Source organism: Marmota marmota, unplaced genomic scaffold (assembly GCF_001458135.2).
Source record: "Marmota marmota marmota unplaced genomic scaffold, marMar, whole genome shotgun sequence".
Lineage (NCBI taxonomy): Eukaryota > Metazoa > Chordata > Mammalia > Rodentia > Sciuridae > Marmota > Marmota marmota.
The window spans coordinates 8,986,674-9,006,411 of NW_025999905.1; the positions used below are offsets into that span (position 1 = coordinate 8,986,674).

Consider the following 19,738-nt stretch of genomic DNA (forward strand, 5'->3'; position numbering starts at 1 on the left):
AAGTAAATCAAGAATCAAATGGTATTATTTAAGGACTCTCTATAATGTTTGGCTTACAGTAGCTCAGATTTATGATAATTCAGATTATCCAGATTCTGTAATTATTGTTAGTATGTTGTTAATGTTAGGACATTTGAAAGTGTTCTCCTGAAGAGAGTTCATGATACCTCACACATCTTATTTAGTTATTAGCCATTTTACATGGAAAAATGAGGTGGAATTTAAACCTTGAACATTAATGAAATTAAATTACCCTAGCCATCATACCAATGCCTTTCTAGTTAACATTAAAAACCTAAGTGATGTCTGTTACTTCCTTTGAAACATCTAGAATATTAATAGTTGTAGAATCTAGATGGTGTGGATATGAGTATACATTGTTCAATTTGTCCAACTTTTCTGTAGCTTTGAAATTTTTTATAATAAAATGTTGAGAGGACAGAATGTGTTTGCTATGGAAGGAAAATAGTGACTTTGTCATGGTTTTTCCTTTTACACAACCATTTTTAGAAACTCAGGTTTTAAATTCTTGCTTCTTAATTAGGAAAGGATTAAGAAATTCTTTTTTTTTTTTTTTGCCCAGAAAATGTATCCAGCAAATGCTAAGGGGCAGGGCTACTCCACTCATTAGAAGAGTAACTATAAGGTTTAAATCTAGTTTTAAAACTCTTAGCTTCCAGTATACTTTTTTTTTTTTAACCTATGAGACAGATTCCAGCCTTGTGCTAATGTTATTTAATTACATAAATTTTATATCGATTTTATAAACTAATAATGTTTAAAATCCCTGTTAATAAATTTTTATCTTTAAATTCAACAATTTCATAATGCATGTTTGATTGTCATTGCCAAATTTTTTACTTTGTCCCTCTGTTGATTCAAGTGAAAAAAATCAAGCAAAGTTGGTATCTATATAAATAAATGATAAATCATTTGAATGCTTTTACCTGCAAGTAACAGGATGTCCTGCACCACATTGTTACATCAGGATATTTATTTCTTATATAATGACATAAATGTAGGTCAGACTTTAGAATGAACAGCAATGTGGTTCCCCCATTACCAGGCAGAGCGTCAATTCCAGGGATGGTTGCCCTAGTCATTGTAGGATGTCTGCTAGTACATTCTGGTACATGCTTCCTTGTTCAGGTTCAGTAGAAGGGCACATCTCTTGAACACAAGGTCATTTATCTTTCCATAAGCTGATTAGCTGACATAGGTCACATGACTATTGTGGGCCCAATATCAGTTGCCAAGGGGATGGTGTAGGTTGGTGCCTTAAGGCTGAGATCACTACTTTACTCATGCATGAGAGGTGGTGCCAGGACTTAGACTAACCAAAGTTACCCGGCCTGAACAAAGGGAGAATTCTCTTAAAAAGGAGGTAAGGAGAAGAGAGGCTGCTTGGGCCACCACAAAAGGTGAAAGCATCAATTCAGGAAAAATCAGTTACATATTTCAACTGCATCATAACTCCTCAAAAAAAAATGCAACATAAGTTTAGAAATTTAAAATGTTTTTAGAAGAGCTAACTCCTAGTTATCAGATTATTTATATTTGTAAATAAAATAGTATAAATGTAGATACATGATCATGTGGTTTCCTGATCGAAATAACTAAATAATTTGATAATTTTAAAAATCCATGTAAGTGTTTAATTTGAAAGAGCCTTGATATTTATATAGTCTGATTCAATTTTTTTTTTTTACTTTTTTTTGATACTGGGGATTGAACTCAGGGCACTCGACCTCTAAGCCACATCCCCAGCCCTATTTTGTATTTTATTTAGATACAGGTTCTCTCTGAGTTGCTTAGCACCTCGATTTTGCTGAGGCTGACTTTGAACTTGCAATTCTGCTGCCTCAGCCTCTGTAGCCATTGGGAGTATAAGAATGTGCCCTACTCAAGAATACTTTTAAATGCCTTTTTTTTTTAAGAGAAATATAAAGTAAATGATGCTATCATATTCATAACTGTACTTTTATTAGTCATTAGTTTTCTTTTACTGGAAACCCTAATCAGGAAATTAGTTGCCATCTGTTGACAACTAATTTTTGCCTCAGAATCACTATTGTGGGGCTGGAGGTGTAGCTTAGTGATGATAGAGCACCTGCCTACCATTCAAAAGGCCTTGGGTTCGATCCCTAGTACTGCAAAAGAAAAATAAATAAATAAAAAAGACTACATTGTTAACATGAAATATTGATGAAACCACAGAATGAAGTAGATGCAGAACCCCTGAGAATTCTGCCTTTGAATATATTTTGACCAAAGTAAAAATAAAATACATAAACCAGGCTGGAATCAGGCTGTCCAACTTTGAAAAAAATATTTTAACTGCTTTCATATGAAAATGTTCTGTTTATTGTAATGAAAAGAGAACTGTGTCTGCAGATGAATTCTTTTTTTTTTTTTTCTTGGTACCAAATCAACTCGTTTAGTTATTTACTTATTTCAGGAAACTGAGTAAGAAATGTTGCATCATGCATCATCACAAATGGTTTTACTTATACAGAGAATGAAATTCTCTTGTTTTCTTTTTTTAAACAGGCATTGCAGCCTCATTTGCTGTCAAGCTTTTCAAAGCCTGGATGGCAGAAAAAGACGCCAACTCTGTTACCTCTTCCTTGAGAAAAGCCAACTTAGACAAGAGGCTGCTTGTGAGTACTTCCATCAGGGGTCGTGTGCAGGATGCTGCCGTCAGGACTGGGGCTGGCCCACAGTGTCACAAAAGACACAGATGCCTGAGCCTCACCTGAATTGGAATCACGTTCCTTTATTTCTGTATAACTGGCGAATTTATTTTCATCATTTCAGGGTGAATAACAGCCTGATAAGTTTAAAGGATCAGGGATGTAGACTTTTAGACTTGTAAGTTTGTTGACAGTGTTGACATTTTATTAGAATTAAGACTTTTTTTTCTCTAATCAATAACTTTATGGAAACTCTGGAAATACTTGATCTGTTAAAGAAAGTAAACAAGTTAATTTGAAGTTTCCGTAGTCACAATTGTTTGATTGTGATTTTATTTCTCCATCTTCAAATTTTTCAAAGAAAATGATTTTGTCCTTCAAATTTCTATCTGCTCCCTATAATTTCTTTGTACTAAAAGCAACAGCTGTGTGGATGCAAAGATTTTTTCCAAGTAGAATTGCTTTCTAAGGTGAAGTCTAAAATTGAGACACTCCTGCCATATTCTCTTGTCCTTTCTGTTTTTTTCTTCCATTGTGCAGGGTCCTATGCAATGGATAATTCTAAAACTCTTTTCTTCAAGAAAACCTGAAAATGATTTTACATACAAGTCCTTGTACTTTCAATCACTTAAAATTCTGGATGTTTACCTTAAAGTAGCCTTAACTCTAAAGTCTTTGTATTATGGTAAAGAAGAAAAGGATTTTAGGTTCTGACTCATTTCTGCTAATGATAAGTTTTCATTCAGGGTATATTTCTTGAGTAATACTTTGGTGCTAAACATCATCCTAGAAACTGTGAAACCAGTAGAGAATAGTATCAAAAAGTTCCTCGCCTTCATGGAGCCTATTTTCAACTGTACTTAGGGCAAATCTCTGTAAATAGAAGCAAAAATCAAAAGATGAGTGAATATGTTGCTAGAAGTTCATATGAAGGGAGCGTATTTCTCACCCATGCGCCTGTGAGTTGTTTGTGGATTAGCTGTATCTTGTCTGGGCCCAGCTGGGCTCCATATGTCTTTTCATTCTGGAACCCAGACTAAAGGTTCCCCTCTAGGTCATTCTGTCCTCATGTCAACAACACAGGGACTGAACTGAACCCACAAGTACATAAAACTTACCTTTTACTGGCCAAAGGAAATCACTTACAGGCTTGGCAATGAGTAGGAAAATCCAGTCCACTGATAGGTTACTTCTGCACCCCTGCAGATAAAAAGCAAAGAGGGGAATCTCTTGATACTATTGAAAAATGTAGGTGGGTGATTGGAAACAAAGGTACAGTCTATTTCAACTTGTCAAAAAAGACTGTTACTTCATGTAAAAAAGAAAAAAATCCTTTTTGAAAACACATGTTATTAAGATGTTCTTACTAGATTTATGTCTGTACATATTTTGGAAATGAGAAGCATGGGTGGTGGCTTCTACCAGATGTCCAGTAACATAAGCTGGTTGAGAACAGAGTAGCTGGCTGTGCACTAGAACTGTGCCTGCCTGGCATTTGCTGATTCAACACATGAATGAGGACCTAGAGGATCCAATTCATTTTCATGGTTTCATGAATCCATAGAACAAATTCTCTTTAACTCTTAGCCACTATATACTAGAAAACAGTTCAAGGAGCTGGAGATATTGAAAGGAAGCAAACAAATATACCTTCCTTTATGGAGCTTACATCCTATTTAGACTAAATAAGTAAAATATTGAAATAAAAGGTGACAAACGCTATGGAGAAAAATAATTAGAGAAAAGCTAAAGGGTGTCAAAATTTGAGATGCAATTTTCAGTACTTAGGGAGGCCAATATGGCAAGGTGACATTGTGCAAAGACTTGAAGAGATGAGTAAGTGAATTATAGGAATATTTCAAAGAAGAGTATTCTGGAAAAAAGGGATAGAAAACGCATACTCCTTGAAACATGGAGTGTTAGGGTTAGCAATTGGAGAAGGCTGGTAAGGCTGAGAGTATAGATTAACTTAGAAAAGCAGCAGGCCATGTAACCAAGGGACTTGGGCTTTTATTCCTAGTCAGATGGAAGCTGTTGGCATTTTCCCTGAAGAATTGTGTGCTTAATATGATTGATTTCTCCTGCTGTCACTCTAATTGATGCATTGGGACTAGGCTCCAGAGCAAGGGCAGAAGCAGGAAGACCTAAATCTATGGATGAAATGGTGGAGATTTGTACAAAGGAAGGGTTTTTAACAAACATAGACCATGTTCTAAACCAAAGCATGGCATGGTGTGGTTTAGACTGTCTTTACCTCAGTTTAATCTGAATAATAATTTTCAGTATATCATGTAGCATTTATAATGACTTTGGATATGCTTCATAAATAAATCACAGGTGTTATATATGATAACATATTGCTCTGAACAAGGCTTTAGATCAAATTTTGTAGTTATACTCTCCCTAAGAATATCGAGTCCTATCACCAAGTAACGGAATAAGTATTGACTTTGGTGCCAACTGCTCTGACCTTAAATATTATTTCTAGCTGTAGAAATTGGGTTAAGCTTCTAAACCTTCTTGAGACTTAGCTTATCCTGCAGGAAAAATTCTACTTTACACAGTGATTATGAGAAAAATGCCAATATATCTTGAAACTCCATAAAATTAAATACTTCCCTCCCCTAAATTTGGAAGCTCTTAAGTGATAATTGAAATAATAGTGACAAAATTTCAGTCTTGTGAAATGTTTGCTTTAACATGAATGTGTGTTTGATAGCTGCTCCCACCAACTCTGTTCTGACATTTTGAAACATCTGACTCAAGGGAAATTATAGGATGAAAATATGGGGAATATTAAAAATTAAGCACTGGTATAGAAACCCTCTGGCTATGTTTCTATATGGGGTGGAAAAACCTATTGCACATCTCTCCACTGAGACTTATATTGGAGTCACATAGCCTTTGGTTATAGATGTAACAAATATAAAGTTTTGGGTCTTTTTTTTTTTTTAATACTCTGCAGCAGTTTGAATAACATGAGAGCTTTGAAAATTGCTTTAATTTCATAGTTGGGTGTTGGAATTCACATAGGATTAGATCATGACTAAGTGTTACTGAGATCCTGCCAAGCTTTGTAGGGTATAATGAAATGCAAGAAAATATGAGAGCAGCTATGTTATATTGCTCTTTTTAAAAAAAAATCATTACAATTATGTAATAAACTGGAGAGTTAGTGGGAGACGGTTTAGATTAGCTCTGGCTGTGAACTTAATTGAGAATCGCCATTATTAGTAGACAATGACAAAATTCTCCATAGCTCCTGAGCTAGTATTTTAGAATAATAGCATTTTCTCAAAACAAGAATAAAGATCCTTAAGATAATGGTCAGTGTTGTTTCTCTAATATTCTCTCCAATGATTATATACAACATTACTAAAACTGACTTTTATCTAGTAATTGTTAAGGAAACAGTGTAAATATCTAATCATTTCAATAATTTTCTTTGTTTATCACAATTCAGATACTATTCAAAGTTATTATCTTAACTGCATTTAGTTCAGCCAATTTTGTTCTGTATTTACAATTGGTTCTGTATTTACATACACTATCATTAATTAAAATAAAACAAGAAGGAACTGATAGTTCAAAATGAATGAAACTATTGTATCTAGGTTGCTTAACATTCTCTTTATAAAATTGCTACATTTGAGAAAATACTTAGCTCAATAAATATACTAGAGATTTATTCTGGTTTGGGGGGAAGGAGCACTGGGATTAAACCCAGGGACTCTCTGCTACAAAGCTACACCCCAGCCTTTTTTTTTTTTTTTTAACATAGAGTCTCACTAATTTACCCAGATGTGCCTTGAATTTGTGATCCTCCTGCCTCAGCTCTCAAAGTCACTGGGATTACAAGGATGTACCACCTTGCCCGGCTTAAGAAATGTCTTAAGCAGTATTTTAAAATGGAAATTTTGACCTTTATGCATATTGAAATTTAAATAGCTTGTTGTATAACAGTCTCTTTTCCTTTTCTTTCAGGAACTCTTTCCAGTAAACAGACAGAGTGTGGATCATTTTGCTAAATACTTCACTGATGCAGGTCTGAAGGAGCTTTCAGATTTCCTCCGAGTCCAGCAATCCCTGGGCACCAGGAAAGAACTGCAGAAAGAGCTCCAAGAAAGACTGTCTCAGGAATGCCCAATTAAGGAGGTAAGACACCATAGGCAAACACTGTCATGGTCAAAATAAATGAATGAAAGTCTGGAGGTGTCACTCAGTAGTAGAGTGCTTGATGAACATATGTGAGGCTCTAGTTCAATCCCCAACACCATACTGTCAAAAAAATATATATACAAATGAGAGGAATTATGTAGGTCATGTACCACAAGCTTTGCCTCCCTACTATTTACATGAGTTCAAAGTATTGATTCAGAATCCTCTATTTTAATACATTTTAGGGGGTATACGAAATTAATGTTTAGTTTACCTAAATGACTTATTTTGCCAGGCTGCTGTGATTATGAAGATATTTCATCTGATAAATGGATTGACTATTCATTCTTTGAATACCCTTTTATATGATGGTTTTTCTGTTTTATAGTAGATTTTCTAACCTGGTTAAGCATTTGATTAGTGTTTGGAATCAATACATGATATTTTGTGCATCACTGGGTATGAATATGTATGGTTTATTTATTTAGTTAGTGGTGCCAGGGATTGAACCCAGGGCCTCACACATGGTAGGCAAATGCACTGTAGTCTAAACCCTAGGCTTTATATTTGAAGGAAAAAAAGACAAGTTGGACTAATTTCTTGTTTGATCTCATTCATAATGTTTGTGTATCTCTATAATGGAGAAGTTGAAGAGTTCTTCCTTTTCCCACTTACTCCCAAATCCCTACCACCCTCTACCATGCTGTAAGTCCTACAGAGCTCCTTATGTGATTGAGGGGTGGAAAATTTCAGATTGATACTCTCCAGCAGGTGGAGAGCTATTGGAAAATGAATATTATTAGCTCATGGCAGAAAGTCATAATTTTCCATGTAAGGGAAAAAAAAGTTAAAACAAAAAACACTGTAACACTTTTAGATGCAGGGATGTCTCCCTTTTTTGTGGGCTCCCCGCCCCCTCCCTAGGCAGCTTGGGGACTGGAATTACCTAGCCACGTCTGCTCTCGCTGTTCAACCCACTGATGCTATTTCTGCAATCTAGGATGGAAATAAAGAGAGTGCTATCTTTTCACTTAAAAAAAGAAAGAGAAGAAAAAGGTTGTACTAATTCTCACAAAGTATTATACTTGATGTGATATGATTTTTAATCACATCTAAAATCCTAATCTCAATTTGTGATTTTATTTCAAAAGGAAAACGCATTCCCAATAAGTTTGATATGCAATACATTGTTAGACCAACCTATAGTCCATACTGTCAGTTGAGAATAAACTTACATATTTATATATAATTCAAGGGGGGGATAGCCAGTTGAGTATGGCTGAACTGATGTGTACCAAATAAAGAAAATTGACTTTGCACTTCATGATTTATTAAAAAATTAACTTCACTGAGGTGGGGGCAGAGAGATCAGCAAAAGTATTAATAAGTTGTAGACAATGGGCTTATGCAAACCCAAGACATCACCCATCAAGAGGCTTAACCCTGAGCGATAGGAGGCAAAAATTCACAGCCCTGTTGCCTTAGTCAAATCCCAAGAAAGTCAAAATTGGTTGAGATGCTGTGCTTTGGGAATTAATTATTGTTTTCCCTTCCTCTTGTAATCTGAGAATACATTCCATGAAAGAACTGGACAGAATATTTGTTACCTGTGTCAAACCTTTTCTGCCCAGGCAGTTAAGAGGGCAAATTTCCATCTGCCTGTTGCTTTCTGACCCTCTTTCCATGAAATGTAGGTGGTGCTTTATGTCAAAGAAGAAATGAAGAGGAATGATCTTCCAGAAACAGCAGTGATTGGACTTCTGTGGACCTGTATAATGAACGCAGTTGAATGGAACAAGAAGGAAGAACTTGTTGCAGAGCAAGCTCTTAAGCATCTGAAGGTAAAAATCTTAACAAGGAATTTATCTCAGCTTTGGACCAACTGAAACTCTTTAACAGTTTAACAAATGGGTTCTAAATGTGATTTTCCATAATCAGGCTAAACATATACTTCCTAATTTTTTCCTTTTCAAATATCCCACTACCTAAGATGTTTCAGATGTAAGAACATATAAAATATCTTAGCGTATGTTCTTATTAAAAATAATATCAGAAAAATTCATTAAGTCATTATATTCGGTGTTTTACATTAAAGAGAAATATATCTAACTATTGGTTTTCTATCTGTTCAGTATGAAAAAAGAGATATCAAATTTTTTTTGTTTAAATAAACAATGAATTGACATTAGAATTTGAAAGTATCTGAGTGGTCAAAAAAATACACAAAATATAGTTAGGTTGATTTTTGTGTATTTTTGAGCATAGTTACATAGATTTTTTGCTTTTGTTGACTTCTCCCTATCAAACTATATTAAAGCAAGTGGAAGGTTTAGATCCTGCCTTTAGGTATAGTTTTTACACTTGAGTTGGGAAGTCAGTGTCAGAATGTAAACTAGGTGGAATATAAGTCATAGAAGATGACTCTCCATGTTCATGAGAACAGAGAAGTACACTGTGCAGCTCAGGGAAGGCTCTTTAGAGAAAAGCGTTGAGTAGGGACATTTGAGGTGAAGGAAATAGTAGGAACAAAGCCTTCCAGATGACCTGTGAAGGTTCTGGGATGTCTGGGAAGGAGAATCCCACTCTTCTTAAGGCAGAGCCACTGACACAATAAATAGTGTACAAGGGCATAATTCATTTTCACAATACCTATGACACATAGTGGGCCCAGCAGTTATCTTTAATACAGGCAAAGTCTCACATTTGGTGTTTTCATGGATAGAGTGAGAGAAATCCAATAAGATACTGGGATAATAAAAGTTTTTGATTGGATATAAGACAAGGGTGGCAATTCCCCCAGTGAACGTTTTCTAAACAAACCTCCAGATTATTGTTATGATTCCAGCAATGCTGGCCCCATACTTCCCACACAAGTAACGAGTTCTACCCTCTGCTTCTGTCCTAGCAATACGCTCCCCTGCTGGCTGTGTTCAGCTCCCAAGGCCAGTCAGAGCTGATCCTCCTCCAGAAGGTTCAGGAATACTGCTACGACAACATCCACTTCATGAAAGCCTTCCAAAAGATTGTGGTCCTCTTTTACAAAGGTATCCATCCATGTTGTTCCACAACTGTGTTTCTGAATTTATTGAAGCCCTTCAAGGGCAGAGCAGGGGGGAGGCACAGAAAATCACAGCTTCTGTTAATGGGAGAACAGCAAAGATGCCAGTTTGTCAAAGTTTTAGTGAGAAAACCATATCATGTGGAGAGGAGGCACAGGCCATGTGGGCACTGCCTCAGGAACTGAGTCCTGATTAGGCTCCTGGGCACTTCTCACTGGTGGAAGATTCGAGAAGACAGGATGAACTGGCTGTTTCTTGGGGGTTGTGAAAGAATGTAATTATGTAAGATAATTGAGACTGCTTTTGAATTGTAACAATTAGCTCTAATAACAATGATTATCAAAACGCTGTATATATTATGTTCAGGCCTTTTTAGGTGCCATAAAGCTGACTTGAAAATTACTGAAATAATTAGGCTTTTCACTTGGCATTTTAGTTATCTGGCCCAGCCATTCTCCTATTTTCCAAGGAAATGAGTATTTTTAGATTTTCACAGTTAGTGTCTTTTCATTGTATTTGTAAGGATTAGGTTGCCTTGACAACTGGCACTAAAAATTAATGTTAAAAGTTTTAACTGATCTCAGTCTCTATACCTACAGCATATAGAAAACGATCCTTGACTATTCTGTGGCCTAGATTTGCATAGTTTTATGGGGTGGGGGGGACTACCTAAGAGACACTTCAAACATCATAAGATTCTCATCAGAAGTTATTGCAGCTGGGCACAGTGGCATGTACCTGTAATCCCAGCGGCTCAGGAGGCTGAGACAGGAAGATCATGAGTTCAAAGATCATGAGTTCACAACCAGCCTCAGCAAAAGTGAAAGTGAGGCACTAAGCAATTCAGTGAGACCCTATCTCTAAATAAAATACAAAATAGGATTGGGGATGTGGCTCAGTGGTTGAGTGCCCCTGTTTAATCCCTGATATACCCCAAAATTTAAAAAAAAAGAAGAAGAAGTTATTGCAAACATAGATGGCTAATATCAGAAAAATCAAAATATAAAGTAATAACACTAAATATTTCCCTTTGATGTAGTCTTAAAATTGTCTATTTTGAATGATAACTTTGGAATCTGGTATATAGACATTTTACATTATTGCTTAGTAGCTATTCTTAAAATGTTAATTAAGTATTAACATTTTACAATTAACATTAACATTCACAATTGATTTTAATTGGCCTTTTATATTCTTCAAATGTACACATCTTGTTCACAAGTGTTTGAGTGATATTTTACTTTTGGAGACCACTAAGTTATTCAACAACAATTATATCAATAGGAGAACGTGATACCTGCTAATCTCTTTTCAGTTGGCCATAGTCAGGTCTTCTTGATTAGGGTTTACCAAATTACATATAAGATGACCCATCAGAACCAAACCTGCAGGTCATATTGCCAACTCACTTGTGATACCCAGCAGCCATGAGTGAGAAGTGGGACACCTTTCTGCATTATGGTTCTTAATAACAACTTCTGCCTGGGAACTCACTACTTTGAGTTGTTTCTTTTTTTTTAGTCCTAAATGAAAAAGGGACAGTGACCTGATACTATAAAATAACTCAGAACTAGGCATCAGGAAGGGAGGCATTAGCTCCTCCTTAGGACATTCATTAACCAAGTAACTGGCTTTTAAATAACCTTAGTTGGTAAGATCAATGGCCAGTCATTACATGTTTTTCTGAATATGGAATCCCTGAAGAATGGGTGTTACTGTTTTCTTTCTGTGTGTGTATATATACACACACACACACACACACACACACACACACACATAATTAGATATCTCACATGCACTTATACTCTCTCCCATCTCTTTCTCTCTCTCTCGTCTCTTTTTTAAAATATTTTTTTAGTTGTTGATGGACCTTTAATTTATTCATTTATTTATATGTGGTACTGAGAATTGAACCCAGTGCCTCAACATGTGGGGCAAGTACTCTACCACTGAGCCACCACCCCAGCTCTCTCATCTTTTTTAACCAGTTGTTTACTTTGACATCACTGTGTCTGACAAACCCTGTGTTGCAGGAGGCATGTATTTCACCTGTATCTGAGAATCTGCATGCCTTCCTTCTGTATTTTATATGCCTTTCAGGCAGGATGAACAGTGAGTTTTAAAGCGTTCCTTTTCCAACTCCAGTGAGCATAGAGATACCTGGAGTGCTTGTTAAAGCAGATTCCCCAGGGGTTCTGGCTCAGTTTGTCCAGGGTTGAGTTCAAGATATTGCATTTTAACAAGGTTCCTACTTTAAGGAGCATTTTGTTTTAAAGCAAGTTTTCAAAAATGTCACAGAAGCCATTACTCCTTTTTCACTTTCTTCTCTCTCTCTCTCTCTCTCTTACATACACACACACACACACACACACACACACACACACACACACACTCCTTCCCCCAACATTTCCAGAACTTGAGGATAACAGAAATTTAGGGATATGATTAACAATGTCCCTATAACTAAATGTCATCCAATGCCATTATAAAGATTTTTAAGATAGAAATAGTAGAATAAAAATGAATAAACTATAAATCATGCCTTTCAGCTATAAAAGAAACTGATGATTAGTCATTTAACAAAGGTTTACTTTCTATATTAAAATCTAGAGTTTTATATTCCTAAGACAGTGGGAATAAATAGTAAATCCGCTGTTTTCAACCATCACATTATTCACTTTTTAAAATAATTTCTCCCTTCCTTTCTCCTGAAGGTAAATGCCACAGTCTCAGCATATCAGTCTATAAATAAAATTGCCTTCTCAGGTACTATTATTATCTCTCTCATGGGTTTTCTTATTTGCAGAAATTTCTTAGGTTAAATTCTATCCCTCATTGCAAACTTTTCTAAAAGGAGTGTCTTATTCTGGTTCTATTAAAAAAAAAAAAATGTAAGAAAGAAAAGGAAAGAATAGCCTTGTTAGCAGATATTCCCAGCATTAGAGGAAATTTTTGTGTTCCTGAGTGACATCATTAATTTTAAAAATTCTGAATTTCTTAAGTTCTAAGCAATACAGTTTTAGACTAAACACCTAAATAGCTAGCATTTTTTAAAGCTTAACACTTTTTGAACCACTTTTATAATATGGTCTCTTTGATCATTATAAATACCCAAATTTTAAATTAGAACTCTACAAATTGAGAAATGATTAAATTTTCTCATCAACTTATTGTATCTGTCCGTTATACATGTATTAAATATACACTAAATTTCTGATCTTATGTTAAATGCTACAGTAGCTGCCTACTATCTGAATTTCAGGATATAGAAGAAAACAGAATTGCAGTCCCCATGTCAATTGCTAAAACAAGCCTCTCACAGAGGGTGTCAATAATGGTAGGAAGACAGAGAAGGGAACCTAACTTAGGGTTGAAGCTCATTTGGAGAAGGAGAAGAGAAAGCACCCAAGGGGTACAAATAATTGCTGCAGACATAATGAGGAAGATGGCCAGATGGAAGGAAAAAATATATATTCTAATCTGAGGGAACTCAGTGCAATTGTAGAACGTCTCCTTTTGTACTATGCTTTCACTAATGTTGTATGTTGCTGGTAGACACATTTGGGAAAATCTCAATAAAAACTTAATGGGTGGGGCTGAGGATATAGCTCAGTTGGTAGAATGCTTGCCTCACGTGCACAAGGCCCTGGGTTCAATCCCCAGCACCAAAAAAAAAAAAAAAAAAACCAACTTAATGGTTTCCCAATTCTAATTAGCCCCTCTCCCCACTTTTCCTTGTTAGGAAAAAAAAATTGCTTCTCTTCATTCCTCAACGACTTATTTTTAGATTAGATTTTTCACTAAATAGATGTTAAGTTTGTTCCTAAACTTTTTAATGTTCCGGCTTTGCCTCATAAGTTGTGCTGTGTGCTGCTTTGGTCTCTTTATTATTAATTCCCTGGTACTAGAAATTTGTTCTTCCAGCAAGTATTTATTACTAAATTGGGTCTTAATATCTAAGAACTCAACTTGCTCTGCTTATCTGATTGTATGGGAACAGTGCATTTCATAGGCTTTACTTATCATTTTCTGTTCTTCTCATACTGTCACTGACAAGCATTTTAGTAAATGCATGGCCTCTTTCAGCCTCTGTGGGGCAATAAAACACAGGAATGCTCTCTCAACCTTCAGAAAGAAACCCCAGACAAAAGCTATCACTAAGCAGCAGACTAAATCAGCTTTCCAAATGTTCTTTTTACACCCCCAATTCACTAAGGTATGGAGAGAAAATAGAATCTCCTTTCACATTTTTGTCACATCTTTTAATTCTATTTTGTGTGTGTGTTTTATAACATTAATAATAATAGCTTAAAACTGCATATTGTGGTTTATAAACTCAAAAATATGCTCAAAATTATCTTCCTGACAGGGCTGCATAAATCACAAGCATCCTAAAGATAGTTCACCAATTATATAAAAGGGGCTTTACAATCCCTAATTAGTGTGCTTGAAAAATCTCTGCAAGGCAGTCCTCCACAGTCACTGTCACTTCCTGAAGCCAGGGCTGCCTGCTCCTCACCTGTGAAAACTGGCCTTTGATGTCTAGTGGAAATTTCTGTCATCCTTCTGAGTAGATAATGGAGAGCAGCAAATGTAAACAGCTGAAAGACTGGAAGATAAGAGTCATTCTCTAGGACCTCTGTGTATAGCTCTTGGGGTACCAGCCTTATGAATGAATAAATCCAGACTTCCTTTACCCAATGTGTGGTGCATTTAATGATAAAAGTAAACCGAAAAACCTGTTTTCTAAGACCGATTCATGTCCATTTGTAGTCAATTTAGTCTCCAGTTCAATTCACGAGCCTCTTTCAAGAGCCAATTTCTTTTTACAAGGAAGGAAGAAAATAACCCTTACTGTTTTTTTCTTATGAAACGGTTAGTTTTGTTTTAAATAATATTGAATCATTTTCATAAAGCAGAATTATATTTTACTTGCAATGTGTCATTATAATAATTTGTCAACATTGCATGAATTTACAAGCATTTGTAACGGATTTGGTGCTAGTGGGGACAGAAATAAATGCTTATTATATATTTTCTATCTCATTTCTTATTCAGATCCCAAACGACAATCCATCAGAACCCTGGCAGACCATTAGGCTGTTATTTCCATATTTGCCTTTCTTTTTTTAACATTAAATAATCTCAATGGTAACTTGAGAGTATGACGGTACATGGTAGAGTTTAAAGTTTTAGTAATAGGTGCTTAACACATTTTGTTTAAAACCTGTAGGAAATTTATCTACTGTGTTTCTGTTTTTCTTGTAATGCGGTACAAGGATAATATTACTTGTATGATTTAGGACAATGTGCTGAATGAAAGTAAATGAGTGATTTAGTGATGGCCTAAGTGTAGCACTTTGGGTTATAAATGTCTTAATCCCACTGCATACCCAAGAAGGTCATCTTTATGTCCAATTATTAGCATCATTATTGCACCCTATCTACTTTTTTCCCCCCTTTGCCAATTTCCCCTAGAAAATAAAATCCCCTTAAACGAATAATCATTTGAGGTTGCTCTTTAATCAAGATATCTTTGAACTTGGCAGGACACAGAGTATTCTAAAATGCTGGAACTGCTGATTCATTTGCAAAATTACATAATAACCCTACTTCCTACCAGCAAACCAATGCTGTAGATTTCCACATGCCATTACCCAGCTATATGCTTGTGTTATATCATGCCTGATAAGATGCCATCATCATCAATAAAGAAATTACTAGACTAACTGTTAGGATGTGGCACTATGCCACCTTGGAAATGAGCTTAGATCTTCTGATAAGTTTCAGATTGGATTTCTTTTAAAATGGAGCTTTTATTCTTAAGAGATCACTTTGTACTAAGGTATAGGATCTGAGGTTCTTTTGAAATATGATAGTCAATCTGAGGATGTGGATCAGGAGTAAAGCACTTGCCTACCATGGATAAGGCCCTGGCTTTAATCCCCAATAGCACAAAAATAAGTTTAAAAATGAAAATAAAATGTGACATTCATGTAGTAACTTTAAAATCTTTGATTTGAAATTGCAGCTGATGTTCTCAGTGAAGAAGCAATACTGAAGTGGTATAAAGAAGCACACGTTGCCAAAGGCAAAAGTGTTTTTCTTGACCAGATGAAGAAATTTGTTGAGTGGTTACAAAATGCAGAAGAAGGTATGATTTCTTTCGTTTAACAACTTTGAGAGTCATGAGGCAAATAGTTTATCATTTAAATTATATACCTCTTCCACTGCTCCCCCCAGCCTTTGCTTTCTTAGACTAAAATTCTTATTCTTTTCTTTTTAATTTTCTTTTCTTTTTGAAATAGAGTCTTACTCTATTTTGCCCAGGCTGGCCTTGAGCCCCTGAGCTCAACTGATCCTCCCACACCAGCCTCCCGAGTACTGGGATTACAGGTATACACCTCTGCACCTGGCCCAAAGTTTTTGATGTGTCTCCCATGTCAAACATTTTGCCTATATCTTAGTGCTCCTTCCTATATCTAGATGGTACAAAGTTGAAAAAAAAAAAAAGAAAAGAAACTAATTATCTATCCTGATAGGAGACAATGAGGAAGAAATAATCAGCAGATATAAAAGAAAACAAATATATTTGGCTTTATCACACATTATAGAGCTATGTGGATTTTTATAGCACCTTTACCAGTTAACCAATATTTAAAATGTGAATACAAGGTAAAAGATAATAATGGATAAGAATAAATCTAAGTAAGGTAAAAAGTTGGCCGGGTTTGGTGGTGCATGCCAGTAATCACAGCGGCTCAGGAGGCTGAGGCAAGAGGATCACAAGTTCAAAGCCAGCCTTAGCAATGGTGAGGCACTAAGCAACTCAATGAGACCTTGTCTCTAAAGTAAAAAAAAAAATACAAAATAGGGATGGGGATGTGGCTCCATGGTCAAGTGCCCATGGGTTCAATCCCCAATACGAAAAAAAAAAAAAAAGAATAAAAAAGTTATGAATGAAAGAGTCTATATTCTTCAGTAATACATATGAGCAGGTTGCATTTTTCAGAAAGGCAACATTTCCCTTGAAGGCAAAAAGGAGTAAGAGTTTGCTATCAGCCCCCATAGATATCTGTTTTACCTAGTAACGGTAAACGGACCTGGGTCCATGACAAGGTTGGAGGGATGGTGATTAGGAATTTTTTCATGATCTTATTTAAAGGAACCTGGCCAGAAATACCTGACTTTTCTCTTGTCTTCTCTCCTAGAATCTGAATCAGAAGGTGAAGAAAATTAAAGGCCCCAGACGAGCACAATACCTAGGATTATGACACACACTTTTTGATTGAGAACCTGATGCATTTGGGAAGAGAAACTTGGCTTCAGTTTTCACAAAGGAAAAAAAAAAATAGGATAGGCTTCCCTTGTGCAAAGGGGAAATGGTTTCTGTTCTTGTTTTGTTTTAATGGAGCCCTGAGGCATTGCTAGGACACTTGGGACTCTACCTCTCACTCACTGTCTGCTAACTTAAAGCCATTCAACCAGGAGTCCAGTAGGAATCTGAAACTCAATACTCAGCAGACTCCTCTTTTTTAGCTGTATTTTTCAGGTACTGTGTGGTGAACGCCCCACTGGTGTCTATTACAGGGCCACTTTGGTAGTTGTGTATCTGCTCGTGTATGTGATTTGACAAACCAGTTTTTTTAAATAAATGGCTTTTTTAAAATCTGCGCTTATATTCTCAGAGCTTTCATTTCTTTACACGACTTCTCACACAAGTGAATTTCTGCTGTTTTGTCCATGGTATTGAATAATTGCATTTCTTACCATCCATAAAAACTGATGTGTGCCTTTTATCATCGTTAAGTAATACGTTCCAGTTAACTCCATAGTGAAATAGAAATGAGCCTAAAATATATTGTTATATTGGCAATAACACTATGAAGTTCTTAATAATTATTATTAAACATGTAAAATATAGTTCCATACTTCTCATGTTTTCCTCAGTTCTATTTCTTCCCTATTTAAAGGGGAACTAACAGCCAGGCGCACACCTGTAATCCCAGTGGCTCAGGAGGCAGAGGCAGGAGGATCGCAAGTTCAAAGCCAGTCTCATCAATTTAGTGAGGCACTAAGCAACTCAATGAGACCCTGTCTCTAATAAAATACAAAATAGGGCCAAGGATGTGGCTCAGTGGTCGAGTGTCCCTGAGTTCAATCCCTGGTACCCCCCAAAAAAAATAAATAAAGGGGAACTAACAGATGTATAGGCATATTGATGTTTGTTTATGTTTATTTATAAGTGGGTGATTTAATTCTCAAAATTATCCTGTTCTCAATAATAATATGAAACATCTGATCATTTGGGAAAGCTTACAGTTTTATTACATAAGTCTTTCTTACTCATCAAAAACCTAAGATATATGACCCAGTCGCAGTGGTGCATGCCTGTAATCCCAGCTGCTCCAGAGGTTGAGGCAGGAAGATGGAGAGTTTAAAGCCATCCTCAGTAACTTAGCAAGGTTCCAAAACAGCTCAATGAGACCGTGTCTCTAAATAAAATATAAAAAGGCCTGGGGATGTGTCTCAGTGGTTAAGCACTACTGGGTTCAATCCTTGGTACAAAAAACAACGACAAAAACAAAACTCTTTAAGATACTGCCCTAATGTTGTTAAGGCAATAGTAGTCTCCCAGAAGGCAAACATTTTATATAAAAAAGAATCAAAACAAAAAGGAGATGTTGATAACTCCAAGATAAGAATATGAAAATTTTTATTGTTAGCTCATCATCCTGTAGCAAAAGATGCTTCCTAGTTTTCTATTTGTCTTCAGGAAGAAAAAACGTTTTCCCTATGACCTGACCACACACCTAAATCATCTATGTGTGAAATGTTATTTTTATTACACAAAAAAATGTGACAGGACAACTTTGGCCAGAATGACTGGCAGTCACAGAATAAAGAGTTCTATGGTACCCTAAGGTGCTTAGCATACCTCTGGATGCACATTTATATTCTTTCCTAAAATTGACCTACTAGATAACATCCCTCTTTCATATGCAAATTTTTCCTTCCCAGTCTCCTACTTCACAATGGCCCAACTTCTGTTTAATAAAAGAAACTTAAACTCACTTATCCCATTATGGTTCACTGCCCTGGGGATGAAAAGCACAGGGTACTAAACAAAGGGACAACTCTGGAATGTATTGTTCTTAAAGAAAATCTCCACTCTTATGTTCTTATGTTCCTATGACAAGTCTCCATTACCTATCTTTCCATCTAAAACTTGGAGTTATGAAATTAAATGGTATTCCCATTACAGAGTGTGTTAGTGTGCCTTTTTGGATTGAAAAAGTAAAAATTTTTAATTAAAAAATAAAATTGTCCAACTAATTTGACAAATGTCTATTACCAGTCAGGATACTCAACAGGTGTGCTTCAAAAATTCAGTCTGCTTCTCAAATATGCTGACAAATATATTTGAAGATTTTGGAAGTTATGTGCAAGTTATTTCTGTGTTGACTGTGTGAGTTTTACTTTATATGTTTTACACTTAGTTGTATATAGGGGAACATGAGAAAGTGTGAAGGCCCCTGCTTTCCAGCACATTTGACTTTGCCCCATTATTTCTATGGTAACCAAGCTGAGGCCCAGGACTGTACAGGTGTCCAAAGGCTTAGAGGCAGTAAACGATGGAACTGGAAGCCCTATATTTAGACACCCACACCTATGGTCTATTTTAATAACGTTCTACACTTAAAGCAAATGTGTTTTTAAAACTAACAATTTTGGACTCAAGATGTGGCTCAGTGGTCATGTGCCCCTGGGTTCAATTCCCAGCACCAAAAAAAAAAAAAAAAAAAAAAAAAAAAAAAAAAAAAAAAA

At 35.9% G+C, this 19,738-nt stretch overlaps 1 protein-coding gene across 2 annotated transcripts in view; it reads left to right on the top strand.

The window, feature by feature from the left end:
• The window catches only part of Bzw2 (basic leucine zipper and W2 domains 2), a 55,610-nt gene extending 38,027 nt beyond the window's left edge, over positions 1-17,583 (top strand). For both annotated transcript variants that reach the window (XM_015498125.2, XM_015498124.2), the window contains exons 7-12: positions 2,551-2,660; positions 6,678-6,848; positions 8,546-8,692; positions 9,757-9,895; positions 15,942-16,064; positions 17,122-17,583. In XM_015498125.2, coding sequence (XP_015353611.1) covers positions 2,551-2,660; positions 6,678-6,848; positions 8,546-8,692; positions 9,757-9,895; positions 15,942-16,064; positions 17,122-17,150 — 719 coding nt within the window. In that variant the 3' untranslated portion in view covers positions 17,151-17,583. The remainder of the gene's footprint in view (positions 1-2,550; positions 2,661-6,677; positions 6,849-8,545; positions 8,693-9,756; positions 9,896-15,941; positions 16,065-17,121) is intronic.
• Positions 17,584-19,738: the final 2,155 nt, after the last annotated feature.